Source organism: Apis dorsata, unplaced genomic scaffold, assembly GCF_000469605.1.
Source record: "Apis dorsata unplaced genomic scaffold, Apis dorsata 1.3 scaffold_74, whole genome shotgun sequence".
NCBI classification, from domain to species: Eukaryota; Metazoa; Arthropoda; class Insecta; order Hymenoptera; family Apidae; genus Apis; species Apis dorsata.
In genome coordinates, this window is record NW_006263372.1 from 1,258,041 (window position 1) to 1,283,788 (window position 25,748).

General features: G+C 24.8%; 4 protein-coding genes across 5 annotated transcripts; 3 read left to right on the top strand and 1 right to left on the bottom strand.

Annotated features, from left to right (window-relative positions):
- The first annotated feature begins 308 nt into the window (after nucleotides 1-308).
- Nucleotides 309-3,030, top strand: LOC102677191 (glutathione synthetase-like). The gene is made up of 11 exons (XM_006610509.2): nucleotides 309-563; nucleotides 640-823; nucleotides 914-989; nucleotides 1,078-1,202; nucleotides 1,293-1,335; nucleotides 1,419-1,492; nucleotides 1,588-1,752; nucleotides 2,013-2,166; nucleotides 2,222-2,329; nucleotides 2,416-2,705; nucleotides 2,801-3,030. The coding sequence occupies exons 1-11, from the start codon at nucleotides 464-466 to the stop codon at nucleotides 2,925-2,927; spliced, it is 1,446 nt and encodes a 481-aa protein (XP_006610572.1). The 5' UTR covers nucleotides 309-463; the 3' UTR covers nucleotides 2,928-3,030.
- On the bottom strand, nucleotides 2,917-16,081 carry LOC102677041 (vitellogenin receptor). Of its 2 annotated transcripts, XM_031508123.1 has the most exons (32): nucleotides 15,892-16,081; nucleotides 15,075-15,144; nucleotides 14,738-14,865; nucleotides 14,256-14,393; nucleotides 13,803-13,911; nucleotides 13,520-13,669; nucleotides 13,297-13,413; nucleotides 13,045-13,170; nucleotides 12,662-12,877; nucleotides 12,288-12,459; nucleotides 11,972-12,173; nucleotides 11,628-11,819; nucleotides 11,435-11,555; nucleotides 11,212-11,352; nucleotides 10,642-10,894; nucleotides 10,230-10,432; nucleotides 9,796-9,948; nucleotides 9,288-9,418; nucleotides 9,082-9,206; nucleotides 8,654-8,859; nucleotides 7,817-7,992; nucleotides 6,933-7,177; nucleotides 6,111-6,418; nucleotides 5,622-5,861; nucleotides 5,324-5,476; nucleotides 4,894-5,039; nucleotides 4,714-4,805; nucleotides 4,291-4,528; nucleotides 4,027-4,204; nucleotides 3,636-3,933; nucleotides 3,442-3,562; nucleotides 3,255-3,374 (listed from the first exon to the last, which is right to left on the bottom strand). In XM_031508123.1, the coding sequence occupies exons 2-32, from the start codon at nucleotides 15,139-15,141 to the stop codon at nucleotides 3,255-3,257; spliced, it is 5,265 nt and encodes a 1,754-aa protein (XP_031363983.1). In that variant the 5' UTR covers nucleotides 15,142-15,144; nucleotides 15,892-16,081. The 2 variants fall into 2 exon arrangements, with proteins under 2 accessions (XP_006610571.1, XP_031363983.1); XM_006610508.2 differs by lacking the exon at nucleotides 15,892-16,081 and having other exon boundaries at nucleotides 2,917-3,374; nucleotides 15,075-15,141.
- Nucleotides 16,082-16,953: 872 nt separating this feature from the next.
- On the top strand, nucleotides 16,954-18,747 carry LOC102676716 (zinc finger protein 555-like). The gene is made up of 3 exons (XM_006610505.2): nucleotides 16,954-17,233; nucleotides 17,492-18,164; nucleotides 18,475-18,747. The coding sequence occupies exons 1-3, from the start codon at nucleotides 17,173-17,175 to the stop codon at nucleotides 18,638-18,640; spliced, it is 900 nt and encodes a 299-aa protein (XP_006610568.1). The 5' UTR covers nucleotides 16,954-17,172; the 3' UTR covers nucleotides 18,641-18,747.
- A 446-nt stretch (nucleotides 18,748-19,193) lies between these two features.
- LOC102676543 (ATP-dependent RNA helicase me31b) lies at nucleotides 19,194-23,863 on the top strand. The gene is made up of 8 exons (XM_006610504.2): nucleotides 19,194-19,532; nucleotides 20,635-20,804; nucleotides 20,922-21,128; nucleotides 21,266-21,437; nucleotides 21,520-21,670; nucleotides 21,765-21,960; nucleotides 22,089-22,259; nucleotides 22,372-23,863. Exons 2-8 carry the CDS (start codon nucleotides 20,664-20,666, stop codon nucleotides 22,666-22,668), a joined length of 1,335 nt encoding a protein of 444 aa, XP_006610567.1. The 5' UTR covers nucleotides 19,194-19,532; nucleotides 20,635-20,663; the 3' UTR covers nucleotides 22,669-23,863.
- The last annotated feature ends 1,885 nt before the right edge of the window (nucleotides 23,864-25,748 follow it).

Sequence of the window (25,748 nt, forward strand, 5' to 3'; positions counted from 1 at the left end):
TATATTTATACACTCATGATATAATATACATAATCATATAATTATCAATAAATTTTTATCGTGAAAATACTATAATATATTAATATTTTCTGGAAACTATAATATATTTTTATGATATTTAACATATGAGAGTTAAAATTTCTAATTCATTTTATTTTTAAAAAATAATTTTTTAAATGATTTTTCAAAATATTTTTAAAAAATAATATATTATACTTATTAATATTTAAATTATTTTTTTATTTTGGATTTGAAATATTATGTAAGTATATATGTGTGTACAGTGACAAAAATTTACATCATTGTTCACATGTACATATTTTTATAGTTTTGTTGTTATATGAACTTATATTGGATGATAAGATATGGCAAGTCAAAGAATCACTTTAAATATTAATTAATGTGAATTTTAAATGTCTTTTGATTAAAATATTTTATATTTTATGAAAAAATTTATATAATAATGGAAATATCACGTTTACAACCTTGTATTCAATTACAACTTTCAAAAGAAGAATTAGAAAGTATTATAGATAAAGCTAAAGATTGGGCACTTATGCATGGTACTAATAAATATATTAAATTGATTTTTTATTATTATCACAAATGTATAATAATGATTTGAAATTTATTTATCAGGTATAAGTATGCGATCAAAAGTATCTTTTAATAAAAATCAAGTGCAAGTTTTACCATTTACTTTATTACCATCAACCTTTCCTAGAAAAAATTTTGAGAAAGCTAAGAATATTCAAATATTATTGAATGAATTGATTCATAAAGTGGCACATAATAATGATTTTTTAACAGAAAGCTTAAAAAGGTACATAAGATTAATAAAATTATTTATTTACATAGATATATATATATATATGTATATATATATAATAGATAATTTTTATATATTTTATAGTACAATTGATGCAGATCCATTTACAGCAAAATTATTTAATATATATGAAACTGTATATAAAGAAGGATTTAGTCAAGTAAAATATCAATATAATTATATTATGTATATAATAATATCTTAATTAATATGTAATAAATAAGTTTTAAAATATTTTTTTCTTATAGACATTAAGTCTTGGATTATTTCGATCAGATTATATGTTACATGAAAATCAGATTAAACAAGTTGAATTAAATACTATTGCAAGCAGTTTTGGAGGAATAGTTACTATTACTTCTCAATATCACAAGTAAATTTTTATAAAAATATTTTTTTATAAAATATAAAATTTATAATTTAATTAAAATATTTATTTAAACATGGTGTAATATTTTTTTAGATTTATTTTATCAGAATTAGGACATATAGATAAAATAAAGAATGTAAGTATTATATAATAGTATAATAAGTATCTTTTCTCATTTATTAAATATTTTTGTTTTATTCATTTGTTATTTATATTTAGATTCCAGAAAATAATCCAATTAATGGACTTTGTAAAGGTTTAATACATGCATGGAAATTATATGGTAATAAAAAGTAAGTATAATGAAATGGTTGTTAACTATATATAATTATTATATAACTATATAATTAATATAATGTATATATATAATTAATATATTTTATTATAGGGCTGTAATATTATTTATTGTTGAAAATATTACTTATAATATATGTGACCAAAGGTTTCATGAATTTGAAATTTCTAAAATTAATCCTTATATTAAGATAATCAGAAGAAGTTTAAAAGATTTAGTATCTGAAGCAAAATTAGGATCAAATAAGCAATTAATAGTGTATGTAAAAATATAAAATACTATAAAAATATAAATATAAATTTTTTTATTTTTAATTTTAATTATTTTAAATTTGATAAATCACTTAAAATATAGAAGATATTATATATAAATATATATACAAGGTATAGAAAGTATTATATAAATTGATTAAATACTAACAAATAATTATTATTTATCACATATTCTTTTAGTTTTTTTTATATTTTTTAAATATATTTCTTAAATTTAAATAAAAGATTATTACTAATATTTTTTAGTGGAAATTTAGAAGTTTCTGTAGTTTATTTTCGTTCGGGTTATGAAGTTGAAGCTTATCCTACTGAACGAGAATGGCAAGTTAGATTATTAATAGAACGTTCTCAAGCAATAAAATGTCCATCAATCCATTATCATCTCGCTGGTACTAAGAAGGTAAATATTTAACTTTTTTTTATTAAATATTATAAAGAATATAAATTTTTTCTAGGTACAACAATCTTTGGCTTATCCTAATGCACTCAATATATTTTTAAAAGATACTAATAAAATAAAACAAATACAAGAAGTATATGCTGGACTTTATTCTTTAGAATTTGTAAGTATTAAAAAATATAAATAATAATATATAATATAATATAATATTTAAAAATATTTTTATATTGATATATATTCTAAACATAGAATAATGAAGCAGAAGAAATAATTAATAATGCTATAACAAACCCAAAAAAATATGTATTAAAACCACAAAGAGAAGGAGGTGGAAACAATATTTATAATGAAGATATAAAATTGCATTTCGAATCTATGAAAAATTCAAAAGAAAGAACAGCTTGGATATTAATGGATCGTTTTTATCCTCCTGTACAAAATAATTATATTGTACGTGTTCATAATGAGCCTTTTGAAGATAATCAATTACACTTTTCTGATGTTGTATCAGAACTTGGTATTTACGGGATTATTATTGGGTAAATAATAAAATATATCTCTGTAAGAAAATGTCTACATTATTATATATTAAATTATATATTTATATAATTATTATAATCATGATTTTTTTCAGAAATCATAATAATATCATACATAATGAAGAAGTAGGACATGTTCTGAGAACAAAACCATCAAATGAAAATGAAGGTGGAATAGCAGCTGGAATTGGTGCTATTGATAGTCCATATCTCATTGATTAATATAAAAAAATATTTATATTTTAATTATAAAAGTACAAAAAATTTATATTTTAAATTTATATTTTTATCGAAAATAATTTTAATAAAGAATGTTGAACAATAAATTTTATAATAATTTAATCCTAAAAGTAAAAGGTAAAGAAAAAACATTGCAATGATGATAATTTTAGATATTATTGATTATTTAATTTTTATTTACATATAAAAAAAAGTGTATAAATTTTTTTTAATTAAGTCGCGATTCATGTTATTAAATATTTATATAAATAACTATATACAGTTAGATTTTGGTTCTATTAATTTAATAATTGAATTAATATATAATTATTATATTAAATTAATATCTTGTTTATTCGCAGACTCTTCAGATTCATTATCCGATCGATCGAAATTAAGTATTTTTGTCATTTGTTTTTCATTCTTTTGTATTATATTTTCATTTTGATTCTAAATAAGAAATAGAAATTAATAGATATAATTTTTATTAACTGAATATAATGTAAAAATATTTTACCTTTTGTATATCTATTATTGGATTAACATATTCATGTTCTCCAGGTGGTAACCCCGAGATACAATTGAACGTGGGTGCAATTTCATTTCTTTGATCATACGATGGATTTTGAAAATGAATACTACAAATGAAATAAGAAATTTATATTTTTAAGTAAAAATTTCAAAAAAATATTTATTTATTCATTAATTTACCTGAGATTATTTTTCTTTGAAAAGTTTGGTTTGATTTTCTGGTAATAAAAATAGACTGACCCAATTATTATGCATGCTAATACTGTTATTATTATACCAATTAATGTTCCGTTTTGATATCCAATATTTTCGTTCTTATAAGTAACTAAGCTCGAATTGAATATAAGTTTTGTATTCATATTTTCCAAACAAATATTTTTAGAATCTTTTGGATATCCATTAGGACAAATACAAGCAGGACCATTGTTTCCCAAAACACACATGTAATTACATTTATATTTCTCACAAGCATTTTTTCCTGTTTCAAAAGATAAAGAATAATAAATTTAATTCATTATTAAAAAATAAAATTTAATGAAATAAAATTATTTTAAATAATTATTCAATTTACCTATAGGTTGCCTGATTGTATGAAAAATAATAAAATACTTATTGATATTTGAAGTACTAATAGGAATTGTTGTACATAATTTATCACCATATAATTTACATTTTCTTATTATACCAGTTCCACCCATCAACCAATATAAAGAATCCTCATATATATTAATACTCATAGCTTGATGTATCTACAATATCAAGAACAAAAATAATGGGGATCCCTTATTTAATATATATATATTTTCTTTAAATAAATTATTATTTAATGACTTACACCTGTAGTTAAAACTATAGCACGATTAGAACCATCTAAATTCGAAGATTCGATATTTTTAAAATGTGTATCTGACCAATATAATTTAGATCGTGTATAATCAATAGTTAATGCGAGTACAAGACCAAGATCAAAATGTACAATTGCTGTTGCATTATTGCCCATTGTATTGGATCGATATATTTTCGACATAGGTCTATCATAAAATGCCCAAAAAGTTTGACTCCAAAATAGCCATCTAGATTAAATTTTTTTATTATATATAGAAAAAAAAAAATATTATAGATGCTATAGATGCCAAGTGTTTAAAAAATCATGTATTCAAAAATTGTAGAGATTATATATGTATAAAAATATGATTACATATAATAAAATTTGAAAAATTATTTACGAAAAAATAATATAATTTTTAATTAAACATACCCTTTTTTTGGTTCGACAGCGATAGAGATTACATGATTTTTTCCTGCGATTGATACTATTTTAGCACATTTCTTTTGTTCTAAATTGCATACCTAAATTATAAGTAATTAGAATTAGAAAATCTTTTTTAATAAAAATATAATATAAAATCAATATAAATTATAAATATATATCCAATACCTGAATACTGCTGGAATAGTCATTATCATTAAAGTATACGTTGTCGGTAATCCAATCAACAGCTAAAGCTTGCGGTCTGCCAAGACCGGTAACAGTCTTTCGTTCTTTAGTTTTTATATGTATTTTATTTATCATACCTAGCATTTCTGTAAAAAATAATAAAAAAATTATAAAAATGATTTTTTTAGATAGTATGTGTAAATTTGAATCAGAGAAAAAAAAAAGATTAAAAGTTTTATTAATGGATAATTTATTTTATTAATGGATAAGTTTAAAAAAATATAGAAAAATAGATAGAGAAAAATTTAATTTTGTAATATTAATAATTTAAAGAATAAAAAAATGTATAAATAAATTTTAACAAAAAGAATTTATATTCTTCTTAAATATTTAAGAAGAAATTCTATACAAATTTTAAATTTAACATTACCATTACTCCAGTAAATAGTATCTTCTCTTGTGTTCACATCAATACCATTTATTTCGAAATCTATTTCTTCGTAAATAAGTTCGATCGAATTTAAGTTTGATGACAATTTCCTAATATCAGTACCAGAAACAGTAATTATTTCCATTTGTGATCCTATAATAATTTACGATAAAAATTAATCTATATCAAATGCTTTAATATATTCATTTAATAAAAAATATAAATTATAAGGATATTTTTTTATAATAAAAGAATTATAAAAATAAAATAAAACCTAAGAAATCAAATATTTTTTTACCTGCCACTTTGCATGAAGTTTTATCACTTCGAATGACGTATCCCTCGTAACATGAACAAATAAAAGATCCATTAGTATTGTGACAAATTTGTGAACAAACATTTTTTTTACATTCATCGATATCTTCACAAGTTTTTAAATCGCTGCTCAAATAATATCCGTTTCTGCAAGTACAGACAGGACCAGTGGGTGTCTTGTGGCACATATTTGTACAGGGATTGTTCTTGCTACAAGAAATTTCTGTAAAAATGTTTTAACTGTGAATATATATATTAAAAAAATAAAATTAATGAATTAATTAAAAAATCTTTTAATTTTAATATCTTTTTATTTTTGTCAAAATTAACAGAAAAAAATATTATTTCGATTTTTCATATAATTAATTTTAATTAAATTACAAATTTATATAATCATAAATATAATAATTTACTTTTTAATAGTAATTTATAATTAATTTTTAAAAAATTCTTTCATTATCATAGTACATACCACAGTCTCCAAATTCATCACTCTGATCTAAACAATCTATTTTTCCATCGCACACTTTGTTGAAGGGAAGACAGTTTCCATTGGAACATTTGAATTCTTTGCAATTAGAAATCATGTTGATTCTGTTCATCCTCCAATTACTACCATCACAATTTCTTTCATCCGATCCGTCGCCACAATCGTCAATTCTGTCGCATACCCAACTTTTCTCAATGCATTTCTTATTTTCGCAAATGTATTCTGCTTCGTTACATCGGGCGCAATCACGTTCATCATCGTTTTTTGGACAATTTTTAATTCCATCACATCTATAAAATGATATTAATAAAATGAATAATTTAGTATTTATTAAAAATTCAACTGAGATTTTTTATTAAACAAATAATTTATTTAACAAATAAATAAATTATTAAACAAATAAATAAATTATGTTATAATAATCTATTTATTTTTCTTTTTTCATTTTTTTGAATTAATAATTCTTAAGGATAACAGTACTTGCCGCTATAATTTACAATGTATCTTTTTTATAATTCATGCATATGATTTTTCATTGTCTACTCTATTCATAATTAACTATTCATAATTTTTTCACTATCGATTGCATTATCGAATTTTATACTTCTTTATTTCTATAAATTATAACGACAAACTATTGTAATTATTTGTCTGTATTGGATTAACATTTTTTAACATGAATAAAAATTATTTTTGATAACTAATTAATGTCTCAATCGTGATCAATTAACGAAGCATTGCACTTATATATTAAATAATTTTATATATTAAATATTAAATATCATTACTTGAAATTAAAATTACCTAAATCGTTTGGGAAGACATAGATCCGAATCGAAGCATTTATATTCATCCGCAGTACAATTGATATAATTATTTCTACTTTTATCGTTACAATATTTTTCATCGCTATCATCTTCACATTCACTAATTCCATTGCATTTTAAAATTAAATCAATGCAACGACCGTTGAAACAAGTAAACATTTCGGATGGACACTTCTTTCTTTGGCATGTTTCACTCTCGTCGGAACCATCTGGGCAGTCAACCTTTGATCACATAATTATTACATACTTATATTTTAATACAATAATATTTTAAAACAATATTTCATAGATTTTATACTTTGATATAGAATTAATATAAATATTGTCAATTTATTTTTATGTTATATTGAAAATCAGTTCATTTATTTCACATATTTGTAATTTTTTAATAAAGAATTTTTAAGAATATTTATATATATGATATTTTATTTGATTTTTATTCATAAAATATATTAAGTCTATTTTATTTTTAAAAAATTGGAACATCTTATAAAATATCTCTTATTTTTTATATTTATCTCCTTGTATTAAATAAATAAATAAACTATACAAAAATTCTAAATAAATAATTCTGAAAAATTAAACATTAACTACATATATTTGAATTACTAAAATTTAAAAATTTAAAAAATGAAATTAATCATTTTATCTTTTAAATAATTTATTATTTTAAATATTATTCTATATTTTATTATTCAATAATTTCATAGCATAAGTAGCTTATAGATCCATTATAAAAAGAATTTGCGATTCAACATTGCATGAAGCTTAATATTAGAATTCAAACGATTCAATATTAAAAAAAATATAGAATTCAAAAAAATATCCAATGAATAAGGTTAATAGAAATTCTAGACTTACCTCGCCATCACATTTCCACGTTTTAGGTATACAAGTCCCGATTTCACACGCGAAGCTATCGTTGTCGCACTTGTGTTTGTTACAATTGAGTTCGTCAGAAAGATCGGTGCAGTCATTATAACCGTTACACACGAGATATTTTGATATGCAAGCTCCCTCGTGACATTGAAATTCATCTGAAAGATATTACAGTCATCATGAATGATTGTAAGCCAGATAATATCATATATGCCTTTATTCAAGCTACGTATGATATCGAATATCGTTTTTCGATGTTTCACTATAATAGTTTTATTTGCTTCGATCATGCGAGCTTGACATTTTTTAGCGGTTAATAAATAAATTGTCCGTAAAAAAATCGAGTGGAGACCTTAATAAATTCTAAATAAGATTGTTAATAGGTCGAAAATTTTTTCTTTTTCATCTCTATCTTCGAAAATCGAATTTCATAAAAAAATCGAAGTAATACAAAGAAGTAAAGAGAAAACTTTTCGATATTTCAATCGATTCAATCTTTGTTCGACTTTTTAAAAAATCGTATAATATCGATCAATATAACTTAATATGCTACGATTAATCTAATTCGTGTGTTACGATTGTTCAAGCAAACAACAACACGATGGTTTTAAAGAATGTTAATTTATTGATTCAGATAAATATACGAGCTATTTAATGGTTTCATTCGATAATATCTCGATTTGTTCTACATTGTCGTTATTTATATACACAGTATATAATTTATCGCTTTTATAATTTGTTCGCTAAATATTCAAACAGTTTTGTTATTGTAAATAATGAACACGTTGTAAATAATATTTAGTAAATGTTTGGATTTACTGGAGTCGCATTCCTTTTTAACGCAGCCTTCCTCATCCGAACGATCCGAACAGTCATAGTGGGAATTGCAGTATTTCGATTTGCTTATACATTCGCCGTTTTTACATCGAAATTGATCTTGGTGTTTGCAAGTGGACCAGTGAAAATCTTCGCAAAAACTACTTGATTCATCTTCTCCGCTAGGACAATCTATGGTTCCATCACATCTGAAATTGTTGCAAAATTTTTGAGGTTATGATATATCTAAATATTTAATGGAATTATATAATCTTTTCTTTTTTAATTTCAAATTCATTCTATAGTTCGTAATAAAAACAAGTATAAAATAATAATGAATTATTAATTAAAAAATAACAAGTGATTATATTTATATGTAATAAAAATTATTGGCAATCACGATTCTGCAATATCGCATTATAATGTTGCACCTTTGATCGGATTTTATGCATTTATCGTGTTCTCCGCATTTTATTTCTCCAGTATTGCACGTAGTTTGAGAATTACATTTTCGATTATCTATATTCAACATCATGTCAGGTGGACAAGCGCAAATCTAGAAATTTTTGAGAATCGTAAATATAAAAATAATTAAATATTAGAAAAGTTGTATTAATTGAAATAATTTTAGACTTACGTATGAAGAAGGGTTATTAGATAACAGGCACACGTGGGAACAGTTTCCGTTATTTTTACGACAAAGATGTTCCTTTATATATGTTTTGTGCATACCTATTAATTGCATTTTATCCAAATCTTCAGGCGTTTCTGAAGAATGAAAGTTATTTTGATTTTCTCTATTTTCTTATTTTTCATTATATAATAAATTGGATCATAACTAACTATTAAATATTTAAATGTATTATTAGTAAAATATATAAACTTGATCAAACAATGAAAAAAATTTTATGAAAAATTGTTTGTCAAAAATGATTATATATATTTTTATTGAATTATTGAATTTTTGTTAATAGAATGATTGTTTATTAATCATAAACCATAATTAATGAATTCTTTAATTTTATTTTAATAATTAATAATTTTCAAATTTATTTTATTAATTTTAATATTATTTATTTTTTGTTTTTTTTTTTAATTATGTAAATGAAAACTATTAAATATTTTACTCGTTTTGTATCACTTACGTAATGTAATACGCTTTTGATATTGCTTTGTAATGGTTTTGCTAGTCCAGTACAATTGATTCGATTTGTATTGCGTCCAAAATAAATAATCACCAAGAATAGCGAGACTCACAGGTTCTGATAAACCAGTACGCAAGATGTACGTTTCGAAACCTGAAGAAATTATTAATATTATTATTAATATTATCATTTAATATCATTTTTAATATTATCTTTAAATAATAATAATAATATTCATGGAAAAAATTATTTTTTTGTTTAAAAATTTTTAAAAACAAATTAATTGTGTCACGAACTTTTTCTTATCTAAATTAATTTTATCAATTTTATTTGTTTTTACGATTGATAGAAAAAATTATTCAAATATTTTAGAATTAATTTAACATCTGTATAGTTTTATTTTTATGGATTTATCTCATTACGAAAATGCAGACCTGGAATGGTCGTGCTACCGATACGACCGGAACCTTGGTCACTCCAAAATAATTGTTTGAAATCTCCATCATAGGATAAGGATATCTTCGGTCCAATTAATACAGTTTTATTTCCTACGATTGTGATTTTCGGTCCAAGCCCATTCATATTCATCAAATCTATATGGTATAATCCATCGCTTCGAAATACGACCATCATGATTCTGGAACATAATTATATAATATAATAATATTTTATAATAAATTCCATTCTTTTACAAAACTAAATTAATTTAATATAATTAATATTTTGATAAAAGATTTTTAAAAAGATTTATTATTAAATCTTATAGATTTATTAAAATTAAAAATTTTGACAACTTTTGCATGATATTGATGTTAAACAGATGTTTTTAGTTAAGAAAATAATTACCCTTCTTCAGGTACAAGCGCGATGTCGTAAGGTTCATCTTTGAAATAGAAAATAGTTTTCTCTTTGCTATTCAGACTATGGACCTCAATGGTTTTATGCTTCACATCCGACAAATATACATTATTTCCAATGTAATCGAAATCCATTCCGCCTAGTATTTCGTTTTCGATAGTTATTATGCTCTTCACTTCACCAGTATGTGTATTCAAATGGAAAATGGTATCCGTCAATTGATCACTGGCTAATATACCACCTGTATTTTTGTTTTATAATTTTACAAAAAATAATTATTATAAAAAAGAAAGCATAATTATAATATCATATTATAAAATTATATAAATAAATTATAACTTTTAAAGATGATATTTAATGAAATGATTAAATTTATAAAATAAAAGAAGAAATTTATAAAGTAATAGAATCGACGATAGATACTTATAGATACTTATAGATAAAATATATTAAAAATATAAAATATGAATATTATTATAATTAAAAATTTATCAAAAAATTATGATTTGTTTATTGATGAGTAAGATATTTGTTAATGATCAATTATTAAAACTGTACCAGTAAGAGGATTATAAGTAATTGCAGTAATGCGTTTCAGCATGACACTTGTCGCCATTTTTGGTTTTCCTAATAGTTCATGATAATAATCTATAAACGTGTTTCCTGCTGCGATAATCAAATGCATTTTTTTTTTTATCGCTGAAAATTATTTCATTTTTATAAATCAAGTTTTAGTTGATTTTTTTCATGTAAATGATATACATATAGTGATATAACTTACCACGACATGTGTGGTTGTCATAATTCAATTCTTTGTCCAATGAACATGCGCAAGTGTAACCATTTTGTGAATTTAATAAGCATAATTGGGAACAAGGTTTCGAATTGCACGGATTCGGTATCTAATTAAATTAGAAAATTAATATTTTATTTTATTCTGTAAGTAAAATGAATAAAATTATGAATAAAATTACTTTTGGTTTCAAAACGGAATGGTATATATGTATGCCATAAACAGTATTATTTGTATTCACTAAAGTTTGCCAATCTTTTCCAGTGAATTTATCGCAAGATTGTATAGTATTAGATATCCAGTCGCTCCAATACAATTTGTTTTCGAATACAGCTAATGAAAATGGTTTTTTTGCTATTCCTTTTAATACAATCTAAGGAAATAAAAATAAAATATGAAATTAAAAATTTAATTGTGTTAATTATCATTTTTAAAATAAGTATTATGAATCAAATTGAATCGTTCCTAATTTTATTTAATGTTTTATTTTATGTATTTCCAATTGTTTAAAAAAATAAAATGTACCCTTCGATCTGTACCATCCAATTGTATCGATTCGATCACTTTTTGTTTAGTATCTATCCAATACAATCTATTGTTCGGATAATCAATAGATAAACTATTTGGCCATTCTAAATCTTGATTGACTAATACGGTGATATTTTTACCATCCATTCCTGCCATTAATATGCTTGAATTCATGCCCCATTCAGTCCAATAAAATATACTTGAAATACACAATTATATTATTTATTATATATTTAAATATTTCATATCATATTTTTCTTAATGTATTTAAAAAGATGAAGATATAGAATTTCTTAAGAAATTAAGTACTTACCCATTGGATGGTAACAAAGCAAGGCCTCTTGGTTTGTCTCTTCTTTCCTTGATTATAACAGTACAGTAAGAACCATCATTGTTGCAAACACCAATATGCATATAACCACTGTCCGTGAAATAAATATTATCTGTTACCCAATCTACTGCTATATTATCAGGACTATTCAAACCTTAAAAATATTAAAAGATATAAATATAAAAAATATAATATATAAAAAAATAAAAATTATAATAATAATTTATATTTAAATTTCACAGAATATACACATGTTAAATGTATAAATATAGAAGTCTGTTTCTGCAATAAAGTGTAGTAGATAAAAATTGAATTAATCTTAAATCTAATCTTGTGTAAATTTAGTATAATTTAACCTGTTGTAACAATAATTTCTCGCTGTGAACCATCTTCCAAACTTTTGATTATTGCTTCGTTTCCATTCTCGATGTCGGACCAGTATATATAATTTGCATCCAAAGAAACAGCGACGGCATGTTGCAAATTTCGAGATATCGGGAAGTATATTTGAGAATCAAGATAATAGCCATGGATTTCTGATTTAATTGAAAATACCATAGTAGCTTCGCCACCTACGGATAATCAATGAAGGGTAATTTAATTCCAAATAGATGAAATTTTATATAACAAATAAAACAATTGTATTTTTTTTAAATAAATTTTTAGAAATATAAATGATTTTTTTATGGAATAGAAAATTTATATAATAAATTAAAATTAAATTTTTGTAATTATTTACCTTCAGCTTTACAAGTTTTCTTGTCATCCTGCATAATGTAACCAGGCTGACAGAAACATGTGTAAGATCCAGCATTATTGATACATTGTTGATCACAAATTCCATAATTCTCGCATTCATTTATATCTGTAATATTCATATAATTTTCATATATTTTATTTGTTTATCTTTTTGCAAATCCAAATTAGATCTGAATATTTATACATAAATTTAACTGAATAAAAATATATTTAATCAATTTTCAACTTTTACCTGTGCAAGTTTGATTATTCATTAATTTATAACCAGATCGACACGAACATTGAGCACCTTTAGGTGTTTTCCTGCAATTGTGTTGACATTTTGCTGTCAATTTGCACGATGCATCGGCTACAATTTAAAGTAATTTTGAAATTTATTTGCAAATCACAAATATAAAAATTATCATCATTCATTGATTGATAGAAATAATATTTTTTTTATTATTATCATTTACCCTTTTTGCACGCATCTAGATCTTCATCCGAGTTATCGCCACAATCATTTTTCTCGTTGCAGGTTGCATTCAAAAAAATACATCTTTGATTCTTGCATAAATATTTATCGTACTCATTATTGCATTTCTCGATGGATATTATATTGTTCTCTATGGAATATTAAATTGTAATAGGAAAATAATAATAAAACTTGTAAAATATAGTGAACATTCAAAAAATTAATACATATAAAAATTTATATCTTATTATATCATTCAAAAAATTGATACACAAAAAATTTACCACATTTTTCTTCATCACTTTTATCAGGACAGTCTGGTACACCGTCACAAACCCATTCGTTTCTTATGCAATGGCTATCTTTGCATCGGAAATGGTTGTTGCATTTTAGCTGTGATAATAGAAAAAAAATATCAACCAGATGAACATTTATATTTTTATATAATTTTCAAATATACTTATATTAAGAAAAGAGTTTATCCTACAATTTTCCTATCTAATAATAATCTAATCAATTGTAAAATGATGAAATATTGATGAATAAATGAAAATTATTTATTAATCGTGATAAACATCTCTTCAATTCATAATTTCAAATTATTTACAATTATTCGAATATTTAAACGATATTAATTAATATCTATCTATTCAATTATATATTTTATTCATTCTTGAAGTATTAACAGAAGAATCGTTCTTCTAAATAAATTCAATATCGTTGAAAAAAGATCTTACTTCTTTCACGCAGCCAATGTATTCGTCGCTTCCGTCGTAACAATCGGATTTCGCGTCGCAAAATTTCTCTTCCGGTATGCAAGAATGATCGGCACATTGGAACTCGTCGGTTGTGCAACGGATCATTTGAAGATTTGTCTGAAACAAAGGAATCGAATTTTAATTACAGAATAAATCCAGATATATATTGGATGAAATATTGTATTTTTTAAAAATAGAAAAGGAATAATTTCATCCATTTTTTAAAAATTAAAAGTCAAATTACTTAAATATAATATCTATTGTGATCTTTTAACGATAAATTAGAAAATTTTGTTATTAAAAAAAAAAATATATAAAATATATAAATTATCGCTTATTACTAACTTATTAAAAATAATCGTTATTAGAATAAAAATTTATAAATTGGATTTATTGTGTTAATTCTATCCTACAAACAATTTAAAACATTAATGTATTTAAATTGATAATTGATATATTACTTCGACGCCATTGCAATCCATTTCATCGGAATTGTCACCGCATTCGTTTTCTCCATCGCAGCGGAAGAGAGATGATATACATTTTCCGTTCTTGCAATGGAAAAAATCCGGCGGATCGCAGCGGATAACTTACAATTATGAAAGAAAAAAAAAAAAAAGAAATTAAATTAGAATGCAACCAATTTATTGGTTATTTTCATTTTTAAAAAGAATTCGTTTAAAAAAAAGATAAAAAATTCACATTTAATTCTTTTAAGAAATATTTAAATTTAAGAGATATCAATATGCATCAATTTTCTTTAATTCCAGATATAGATTTTCGTATAACCGACTTTACCTGTGGTATCGATGCTCGAGCAGTAGAAGTTGATTAAAACGAAGAACACGAATAAATTGCGAGACATAATCTGAAATAATTTTTTTCTCAAGTAAGATCACCTTTTAAAATATCGAATTTGAATCAATCTTTTTTTTTTTTTTGGAAACTTTCTATAATATAATATTTGAATAAGAGAGAATTATTAATACCTTGTTGATATATTTTATCAATCTTGAAATTTAATAAATTAAAATTCTATCAAGCTATATATTAAAAATATTTCTCTATTGAATAATAAAAATTATTATTAATAAAATTCGTGTCTAATCGTAATTATTTTTAAATAATACGATTTTGTTAAACTATTTTAGTGGAAGACTGATTGAGTAATGGCAATTTTTTTTTTTATTGCCAATATAAAAAAGTTGGCAGACTTTAAAAGTTTCAATAATGCTGATAAAGAGATATAGTAGAATACGAGAATTAAATATCAATCGCTCGTCAAGGGGTGATACAGTATCATTTTTCGTTACAAAATCATTTGAACAGCATTGGTATCATTTTTTTCTGTAGTTTCTATTCTTTACATGAAATCTTGAAGATTATGCATAAATGAATAATAAGCAGAAAAATGAAATACTATATATATTTAATTTCATATATTCTAATAATAAATATAACTCTGAATAGAAATAATTTATTAATAATTGTATTTTCTATCTTCATAATTTTATTTCTTTGAAAATATAAATGCAACAAAATTATAACGTTAAATTTATAATTCTCGAATGAATTTTTTTTTCTTTAATAAAGTATCGATATTCGATATACTCACAAAAATTCTTCACAATATATGTGAAGAAACGAGATAGAAATTAATATCTCTATTTAAATTGTCCTAACGGAGTTTCTACAAGTTGTATCAAAATCCACGAGTCCTTACCACTACGACTGTTATACAAACACTAGAGGACGTTACACAGAACTAACTAAAATTATATAGTGGTTGAGATATCATATATACAATATATCGAGATACATATATTCACATTGTTATGAATGCTTCATCATTAATACAAATTTCTTAATTTCAAATTGTTTTAAACGAGATTAAATTTTAAATGTAAAATGTACTTTTATATGTACGTTTGATATTATATAAAGTTGCTATAAAGAAAATAATTGCGTTAAAATTAAAGTAAAATTAAATGTCTGAGTAAAAAAAAAATTTTTTTAAATTTTGTATATAAAACAACGTATATAAGTATGAATAATTTTGAGAAATAAATTCGTTCGTAATTAAAAGTAATTAATTAACATAAATTTCGCATGATACAAGAATTACTTGTTAAGATAAATGTCATAAGAAACGTACACAAACCGTTTTGACTGTTTGTACGTTACTCTTGAGTTCAAATTTACTCGACCTTTAAACTAACTGTACCTAAAGATACTACTTTTGTACTTCTTAATAATAATTGATAATTATAAAATTAATAACAATTAATTTCCAAGAGTTAATTCTGATATTCTATAAAAAAAAAAAAAAAAAAAAAAAAAAACCCCATATTTTTAACATGTTAAATTTTTTTTTCAAATTGCGCATGGTTTCTCATCATATAAAAAAAATTATTAATTCCCTTTCATGAATCATAATTTTATAAAAAAAAAAAAAAAAAAAAAAAATACTCCATATTCTTAACATGTTAAATTTATTTTTCAAATTGCGCATGGTTTCTCATCATATAAAAAAAATTATTAATTCCGTTTCATGAATCATAATTTTATAAAAAAAAAAAAAAATAAAAACATATTCTTATGGTTAAAATAAATAATTCTATTAAAAAACGATTGATTATCGTTCGATAATTCCCTTATCATCTTTCATTTCTTATTATGAATGGGAAAAGAAATCGCCATTAATGGTGATAGAAGGTACGCATTTTTTCGCGTTAGCTATGGGTGAATCTTTCGACATTACAGTACTGATGGCACAGAAGGTAACAAATGCCTGTCGAACGTGTGACAGTGGTTTGCTCCATCGCTGTTGCAACGGCCAACACTTTATCGTATTTCGTTCTTTTTTTAGCTGTGGCCCTTTCATCGTCGCGAAAACATGCCTCGTTGTTTGATCAAATCGATGACAAGGTATAGGAAGACCGATAATTCTTCCGAAGGTAAGACACAATTCTCTTGTGCACAGTATAGCTACAGTATACTCAGGGACGACAGTGAAATTTTGGCGTGGTTATGGAAAAAAAAGTACAACTCGTAAAGTTGTTGGAGTAAATGAATCTCGTTTTTATGACGAATCTTACGTCTCCTTTCCAGTCACGATAACTTTTAATCATAATTAAGCGATTTGAAAATATGATGCGTATAATTCGTTCGAAAAAGAAAGAAAAAAAAATGAAATGATTTTCTCTCCTAATTAGTAGAGGCAGAATTACCATGGACTCCGCCATCGTCGGTCGACGCGAAGAGAAAACATCAGATTAAAGACAATTCCACGAAATGCAATAATATATGGACCTCCTCGAGATTACCAATTGTAACACGTTACACCTTCAATAAAGAGAACAATATATTTTGGAACAAGGAGTTGAATATAGCAGACGTGGAATTGGGCTCGAGAAATTTTTCCGAAATTGAAAATACGATACCGTCCACCACTCCAAATGTTTCTGTGAATACCAATCAGACAATGGTGGACACGAACAATGAACAAAAGGTGGAAAAAGTGCAAATACCATTGCCCTCGAACGCGAAAAAAGTAGAGTATCCGGTAAACGTGAGTAATAACGAGATCAAGGTGGCTGTGAATTTAAATAGGATGTTCGATGGGACTGAGAATCAAACGACCTCGCAGACTTTGTATATTGCTACGAATAAGAAACAGATTGATTCCCAGAATCAATATTTAGGAGGGAATATGAAAACTACAGGGGTGGAGAATCCCCAGAATTGGAAGAGAAATAAAACTATGCATTATTGCCCTTATTGTCGCAAGAGTTTCGATCGTCCATGGGTTTTGAAGGGTCATCTGCGTCTTCACACGGGTGAACGACCTTTTGAATGTCCGGTCTGCCATAAATCCTTTGCCGATCGGTATATTTCTTCTTTTAGTTATATATTTTTTTATATATTATATATACGAGTTATGAATAATAACAAAATTTTTTTGAATTTTATGAATGAATATATGATCAAAATTTTTCATTAAAACATTTGGAACAAAAAAATGATAATTAAATATCGTAATCGTATGATTGCAATATATAATATATTAATACATTATACATACCTATTTTATTTATTTTCTTTAGTAAATTATAAAGTTAATTTTACTGAGTTAATTTTACGATGTTTGAATTAATTAGTGGGTACGAGACTATGGTGTAACGTACATATTTTGTAGATCAAATTTACGTGCGCATCAAAGGACTCGGAATCACCATCAATGGCAATGGCGATGCGGGGAATGTTTCAAAGCATTCTCGCAAAGACGATATTTGGAACGACATTGCCCCGAAGCTTGTAGAAAATATCGAATATCTCAAAGGAGGGAACAGAATTGTAGTTAGAAGGCAAATTTTATTTCTTTAGTATAAACATATTTTTATATTGAAATATCTAATGTAATATATTAAATGTATTTCGTTAATTAACACTGTAAAATTTGAATTCGAAATATCACTGTATTGTTATTCTAATATACATATATATATGTGCACATGTAGTATTATAAAATCGTATAAAATTATACTATAAAATCATTTTCTCACCTTTTTTCATGCTGTTGATTTTATATTAAATTTCTTGTATTCTAATTGCTAAAATTATTGATTTAATATAAATTCATTGTTTTTTTCCATAAATAATAATGGTTCGATTATAATATCGAAAGAAATATTTGAATCATCAAAAGGATAAAACACTGATATAAATTCGAATAATTTTATATAATACTTTTGTTCACTAGCTATATTTTATATAAAATTAATAAATATTAATTATTTTAGAATTTTTACTTTTTTATGTAATAGAATTATTGAAACAGTTAACATAATAGTAAATACGTTAATGTACATTCGAATATATTCGGAATATTTTGAAAATACGCCTTAAAGCGCATAATTAAGTGTAGTTATCGATAGAGTGCGCGCAATAATGTAACGGTTTCTGATCTGAGTGTTTTTAATCTTTCATGGCGCATGTCGTGTACGTTCAACGAAGAATAATTATCGCTCGCATTTGACGCAGTGCGTTAGTCTCATATTACAAACGGAAAAGAACGTAATATAGTGCCGCGTATTACGCGATACGCTTTCCGAGCAAGTAATCCGTGTTAGTGCTCCGTAAAAAAGAACGCGGCGGTTAAGCACTGCAAAGAAAACTTGACATTGGAACGGCCATTTTGGCGTGTTGTTTCCTAATCGAGTGCTCAGCTCAGCATCGATATCCATCCATTTCAAGGTAAGTTTCTTAGTAGTTGTAGACATTTTGTTAAACGAATGATCTCATATTTAAGAAAATTTCATTTTTCATTCAATCGTGTACGTTTATTCAAAGAAATTTTGAACTTATGCTATAGAAAGGAAAATTGACTTTACACAGATGGTTTTATTCTGTACTCTGTTTTTCATCCAGTTCACAAGTATGTCTGACGATAGTACCGCGATGTCTCAACATCGATTAAACCAACTTTATTAATTTATATAGCAAAAACATATCCTATAAACAATATGTGATTAATATTAATAAAAAAAATTTTTTTTTGTTAATTTGTACATATAAATATAATAATCAAAAATATTATCAATATCTTAGGTGGTAGAATTTCCAAATAAGCGAATTGCCCTCATTTTTATTGATATAATATATTTGATAATTTTTGTTTTATTTATTTTATAAATAATATTTTTTATTTTAATTTTTGTCTCTGTTTAAAAGTTATATAAAGATTATGAAATATATTGCAATCAGTATATGTTATTGCAATCTATATTAATTGTTTTTTTTTAATTCAAGTATTATTATATTCATAATTTTTAAGAATTTCTCTTTAAAAATATTGTATTTTAATTCATAAATTTATTTTCATGTTAATTTTATTATATATCATATTCTAATGTATATATATATCTATATAATATGAAATCAATATAAATATATTATAATATATTCTTCCAAATTTGAAGTTTTTCTGAATAATATCAGTAACCAATATCGAACTGTTAAAATTTCTTATAAGGTTCAAGTACATAAAAACTGCTATTCTTCAAATGAGTATACCTATGATGTTTACATCCTATTGTGATCTTTTCAGCAGGTCACTTATACTGATATTGTCTTTTGTTCTATAGAAATATAACTGTTTGATTTTAATCCATCCAATATTTGCAAATTTAAATAATTTCTTTTATTATTTAATGTAATGATTATTTAATATTTTTAAGCAACTAATTTATTTCAATTGCATAAAAATTATAGTATTTTTAAATTATAAAAAAATATATGAATTTAATTAATTTAAATAGTATATATATTTGATTTATAAAGAAAAATATATTTTCAGGAAATAGATAATATTTCATCATTTTCAAAATGATGACAGAAACACATATAAATTCCAATCATGTCCTAAATTCTGGTTTGAATACTAAATCAGAAATCGACAAAATGGACGATGTGGGTTGGAAAGCTAAATTAAAAATTCCACCAAAGGACAAACGAATTAAAACTAGTGTAAGTTATATATTATGATTTCTATTCTATTTTATTTTTGATTAAAAATTCAATTATTTCACACATATATATTATATTATATTTAAATTATTAATAAAAGCTTTTACAAATCTTTAGGATGTTACTGATACTCGTGGCAATGAATTTGAGGAATTTTGCCTAAAACGAGAATTATTAATGGGCATCTTTGAAAAAGGCTGGGAAAAGCCTTCCCCAATTCAAGAAGCCAGTATTCCCATTGCATTATCTGGTAAAGATATCTTGGCCCGTGCAAAAAATGGGACTGGTAAAACTGGGGCCTATTCAATTCCAGTGCTAGAACAGGTTTGTATGTTATTAATTTTTTTAGTATCATTATTTCTATTATTAAAATTGAAAATATATTTATATTTATATGAATACTTACATTGATAAATATTATTTTATTATACTAATACATTACTATTAATATGTTATTTTAGGTTGATCCACGAAAAGATGTGATTCAGGCACTAGTACTTGTACCTACTAGAGAGTTAGCTCTTCAAACATCACAAATTTGCATTGAACTGGCAAAACATATGGAAATAAAAGTAATGGTAACTACTGGAGGAACAGACTTACGGGATGATATTATGAGGATTTACCAGTCAGGTTTGTATTGGATATATCTTTATATAAAAACTAATTATTACAATTTTAAAAAAAGTTTACTTATAATGTAATTTGTTTTTAGTGCAAGTAATAATAGCAACCCCAGGAAGAATTCTCGATCTTATGGATAAGAATGTTGCAAATATGGATCATTGTAAAACTCTAGTTTTGGATGAAGCAGATAAACTTCTGTCACAAGATTTTAAAGGAATGTTGGATCATGTCATTTCGAGGTATAACTATTAAAAAAAAATTATACAAATTAATATTTTTTAGTTTTATGTATATTATAATATTTTAATTCTTAATTGTTATATATATATTTAGATTACCACACGAACGTCAGATACTGCTGTATTCAGCCACATTTCCCCTGACAGTGAAACAATTCATGGAAAAACATTTAAGAGATCCATATGAGATTAATTTAATGGAGGAACTCACATTGAAAGGTGTAACACAATATTATGCCTTTGTACAAGAACGACAAAAAGTTCATTGTCTTAACACACTGTTTTCCAAGGTAAAATTATTTTTTTTTTAAATATATATAATCTATATATAATATGCAAGTTTTAGTTAAATAATAATCGTAATAAAAATCGTATTTTTATAAATGTTTTTATTTAATTTATTTTTTTATTCTTCAAGTTGCAAATAACACAAAGTATAATATTCTGCAATTCAACACAACGTGTTGAATTACTTGCAAAGAAAATAACAGATCTTGGATATTGCTGTTATTACATACACGCGAAAATGGCGCAGGCACACCGAAATCGCGTGTTTCACGATTTCCGAGCAGGACTTTGCAGAAACTTGGTAAGTATAATAATATTTTATCAAAATTTGATTATAATATTTTATTTTTAACTTATAAAAAATTAAAGACATATATATATATATATATTAATTATATGTATATTATTTATAGGTGAGCAGTGATCTGTTTACTCGTGGTATTGATGTTCAAGCCGTGAACGTCGTAATCAATTTTGACTTTCCAAAAATGGCAGAGACATACCTTCATCGTATCGGCCGATCAGGACGATTCGGTCACTTAGGTATAGCAATTAACCTAATCACATACGAAGACCGTTTTAACTTACATCGTATCGAACAAGAACTTGGAACAGAAATTAAACCTATTCCAAAGGTAATAGATCCAAGTTTGTATGTAGCAAGACCAGAAGACAATAATAGCATGGAAGAGGGTAACGTGTCTAAGTAGTTTCGATACATCGTCACGATGTTTTATATGCGCTCAAAGAGTTTAAAGTGTTAAATGGTGATTGTGTGACTCGTACATGTAAGGCATACATTGCTATGCTTTGAACTCACAGAGTGAAACGTTATCTCAGTTTGAAAAGTATTGTCTGGGGTGTTTAACAGTGTATAAAGACAAAACAGTGCTATGAACATTTAGATAAAAAAAAAAAAGTGGTCTATATAGAAAAAAATTGAAAATTTCAATCAACATCATAGTAAAACAGCGAAAATATGAATTACTTGTAAATAAGGCATACTGAGTATGAAACAATGAACTCAGTGAATGAAGTGATGCGAATGCCGGTGCGAGTCATTCTTTGTACATAAATACATATAAATGTACATAATCTAAAGTGCGCGCCAGAGTCAAGCCATTATCAAGAGCACAACATGTAAACAATTAACATAATAATCATTACATTTTACCACAAACTGTAAATATTACATGTGAGTATCTATCATTTTAATAGTAAATTTTTATACAATGGCTTCATACTTCCAAGATTTTTTGTTCTTTATGGCTTCATACTTCCAAGATTTTTTGTTCTTTAAAAAAAAAAAAAAAAAATGTGATGGGATGTGTGATTTAGAAGGAAACAGCATAATGAGAGTAAACTTGTAGTTGAATGCTGTTTATATCTGAATACCATAAATTAATCCATATGCCCATTACTTTTGCATCACCATATTTTACATATAAATTCTCCTTAAATACGATATAATACGATCACAAATTCTAAATATTGTATCGATCTTAATGTTTGATCATGGCTTGATTTTGCTACCTGTCAATGCTGTCATACAACTCTGAAATTCAAATCACTTTTCAAAAAAGGCAAGATTATCTTTTCTTTCTGTAAAGTGGTAATAGAAACTTTTTTTAACTTAATCCGATTTTTTTACGAAATTGTGATTGAGCGTCAGAGGTTGTAAAATTGACTAGTTTTATATAATTATTTTTTATAAATAACTGGCTGGTGGCATTTATCGAAGTTAGGGATTCAATGTATGATGTCTATTGAATATTTATGTGTCTATTGTAATTCAAAATCGTTCCACCAATTAATGTATGAGTAATGAAATTATCTAGCAAAGATTCTTTGTTACATTTAAGACACATTTTAGGTAAAATCTATGAATATAAGCAAAAAAAAAAATGTACATAATATAGCATAATAATATTATATCATTTTCTGCAACAGATAAAAATAACTGCCAAAATATAATAGAACATCATCGTGGAATCCCTTTTTATTCTTGGTTGTTCTCTTTGATATCTATGTACACATTAATCGTATAAGAAGCAAAAAAAAAAAAAATATAGAAGCATGTAAAAAATCATTTTCCGTAAAATAAATTTGTATTGTTAATATTCTCCTATGAACAAAAAGAAGTGTACCACCAGCCAAGACGACCTAGGTTTATGGAACGAAATGTGTATACATTAATAGGCAATAGTAGAATATTTCATATTTGAAGCAAAAAAATTTCAATGAGAGATATTAATGAGAAAAAGATGATGGAAAACGGTTTGGAATGCTTTTAAACTTATAATATCAGTTTTGGCGGATATTTTGCTTTAACGATAAGGAAACAAGAGAGATGTCTTATGACTTATGATTAAGGACTTGACTGCAAGGACAGAAACTATAAAGATTTAAAATATTTGAAATTTCTCTTCAATATAAATGTGGAACTAAATATAATTTTGAATATTCATTTGGTAACACAATACATGTTTTTATACGTGTAAATCTACACAAGAAACAAAATATTTAATTTTTGAATCGATATAGTTCCATAGTAAACAATGTCACTTATAAAATTCAATTATTATAAAATTAAAATATTGCTTATTATTACTTAAAAACTTTGACTTTTAATTTATTTCGTATAGATGACATATTTAAATATAATCATAATAAACACGAATATCTGATACAAGGGTTCTATGTACTGACTTGTATGCATATCAAAATGATAAAACGTGAAATTTTTTTCATCCTTCATTTTTTATTACCCACCAAGTATGTTTTTAGTATACGAATTAATGTGGGTTTTGCACAAAAATATTTTATATAATTCTATTCTATTTAAAAAAAAAAAAAAAAAAAAAGAACAAATGATATGCTGTGAAAAAAAATTATTAATTATCTGACGTATTAAAGTTCCTCTCTTGTGTCCGCTATCCGAGCATTAATGCTGTGATTTAGTATTATGGTATTAAACGCATTTAAAACCGTTTTTCCGTGCTGACACAAATTATAATTTGATACGTACGACGTTTCAATATTGGAAACATGCCTGTAAAAGCGCGTACCAACGTGCAACAGCATTGTCAATCGATTTACACTTTTTTGCCAGTTTGAGAACGAATGTGATTTGAGAAACTCGTTGATTGTAAAAGAAATCTCGAAAACAATTGATTATATATATATATAATAGGCGCGCGTCGTATCGTTGCAAGAATCAAATATTATGATGCTTGAAACGATAGGGAAAAAGCCTTAATGGGATAGAAAATCAATGTGCAAAACATTCTTTACTACATTTGGGATATAAATTCCAAAGTGGGGAGAAAAAAAAATAGTTAACAAAAATTGGCGGTGATTTATCGAGATATAATTACGTAAGCGTTGTATTTATAACAGTTTAGAGAGAAACACTTGCATAGTGTTTTTTCATTGTGGCTCTATCTTTTTACCGATTATATGTTTTTTTTTTTTTTTTTTTTTTTTTTTCCTCGTCCCCCCTCTTTCTTCATATGCGACGTTTACTCGTATTGTCGTAAAAGAAAAAATGAAAATAGAAAAACCATTAATTGGATCACGAATTTCATACGATAAAATCGCATATGAATTCTGTTCTAATATAATATTATAATCTTTTTTGTTTCTGTCTTTTTTATTGTCTTTTTCTCTCTCTCTCTCTCTCTGTCTATCTCTATTTTTTTCTTTATCTCTTTCTTTCTCTCTCTCTTTCTCTCTTTCTTTCTCTTTGTCTATCGCTCTCTCTCTCTCTCTCTCTCTCTCTCTCTCTCTC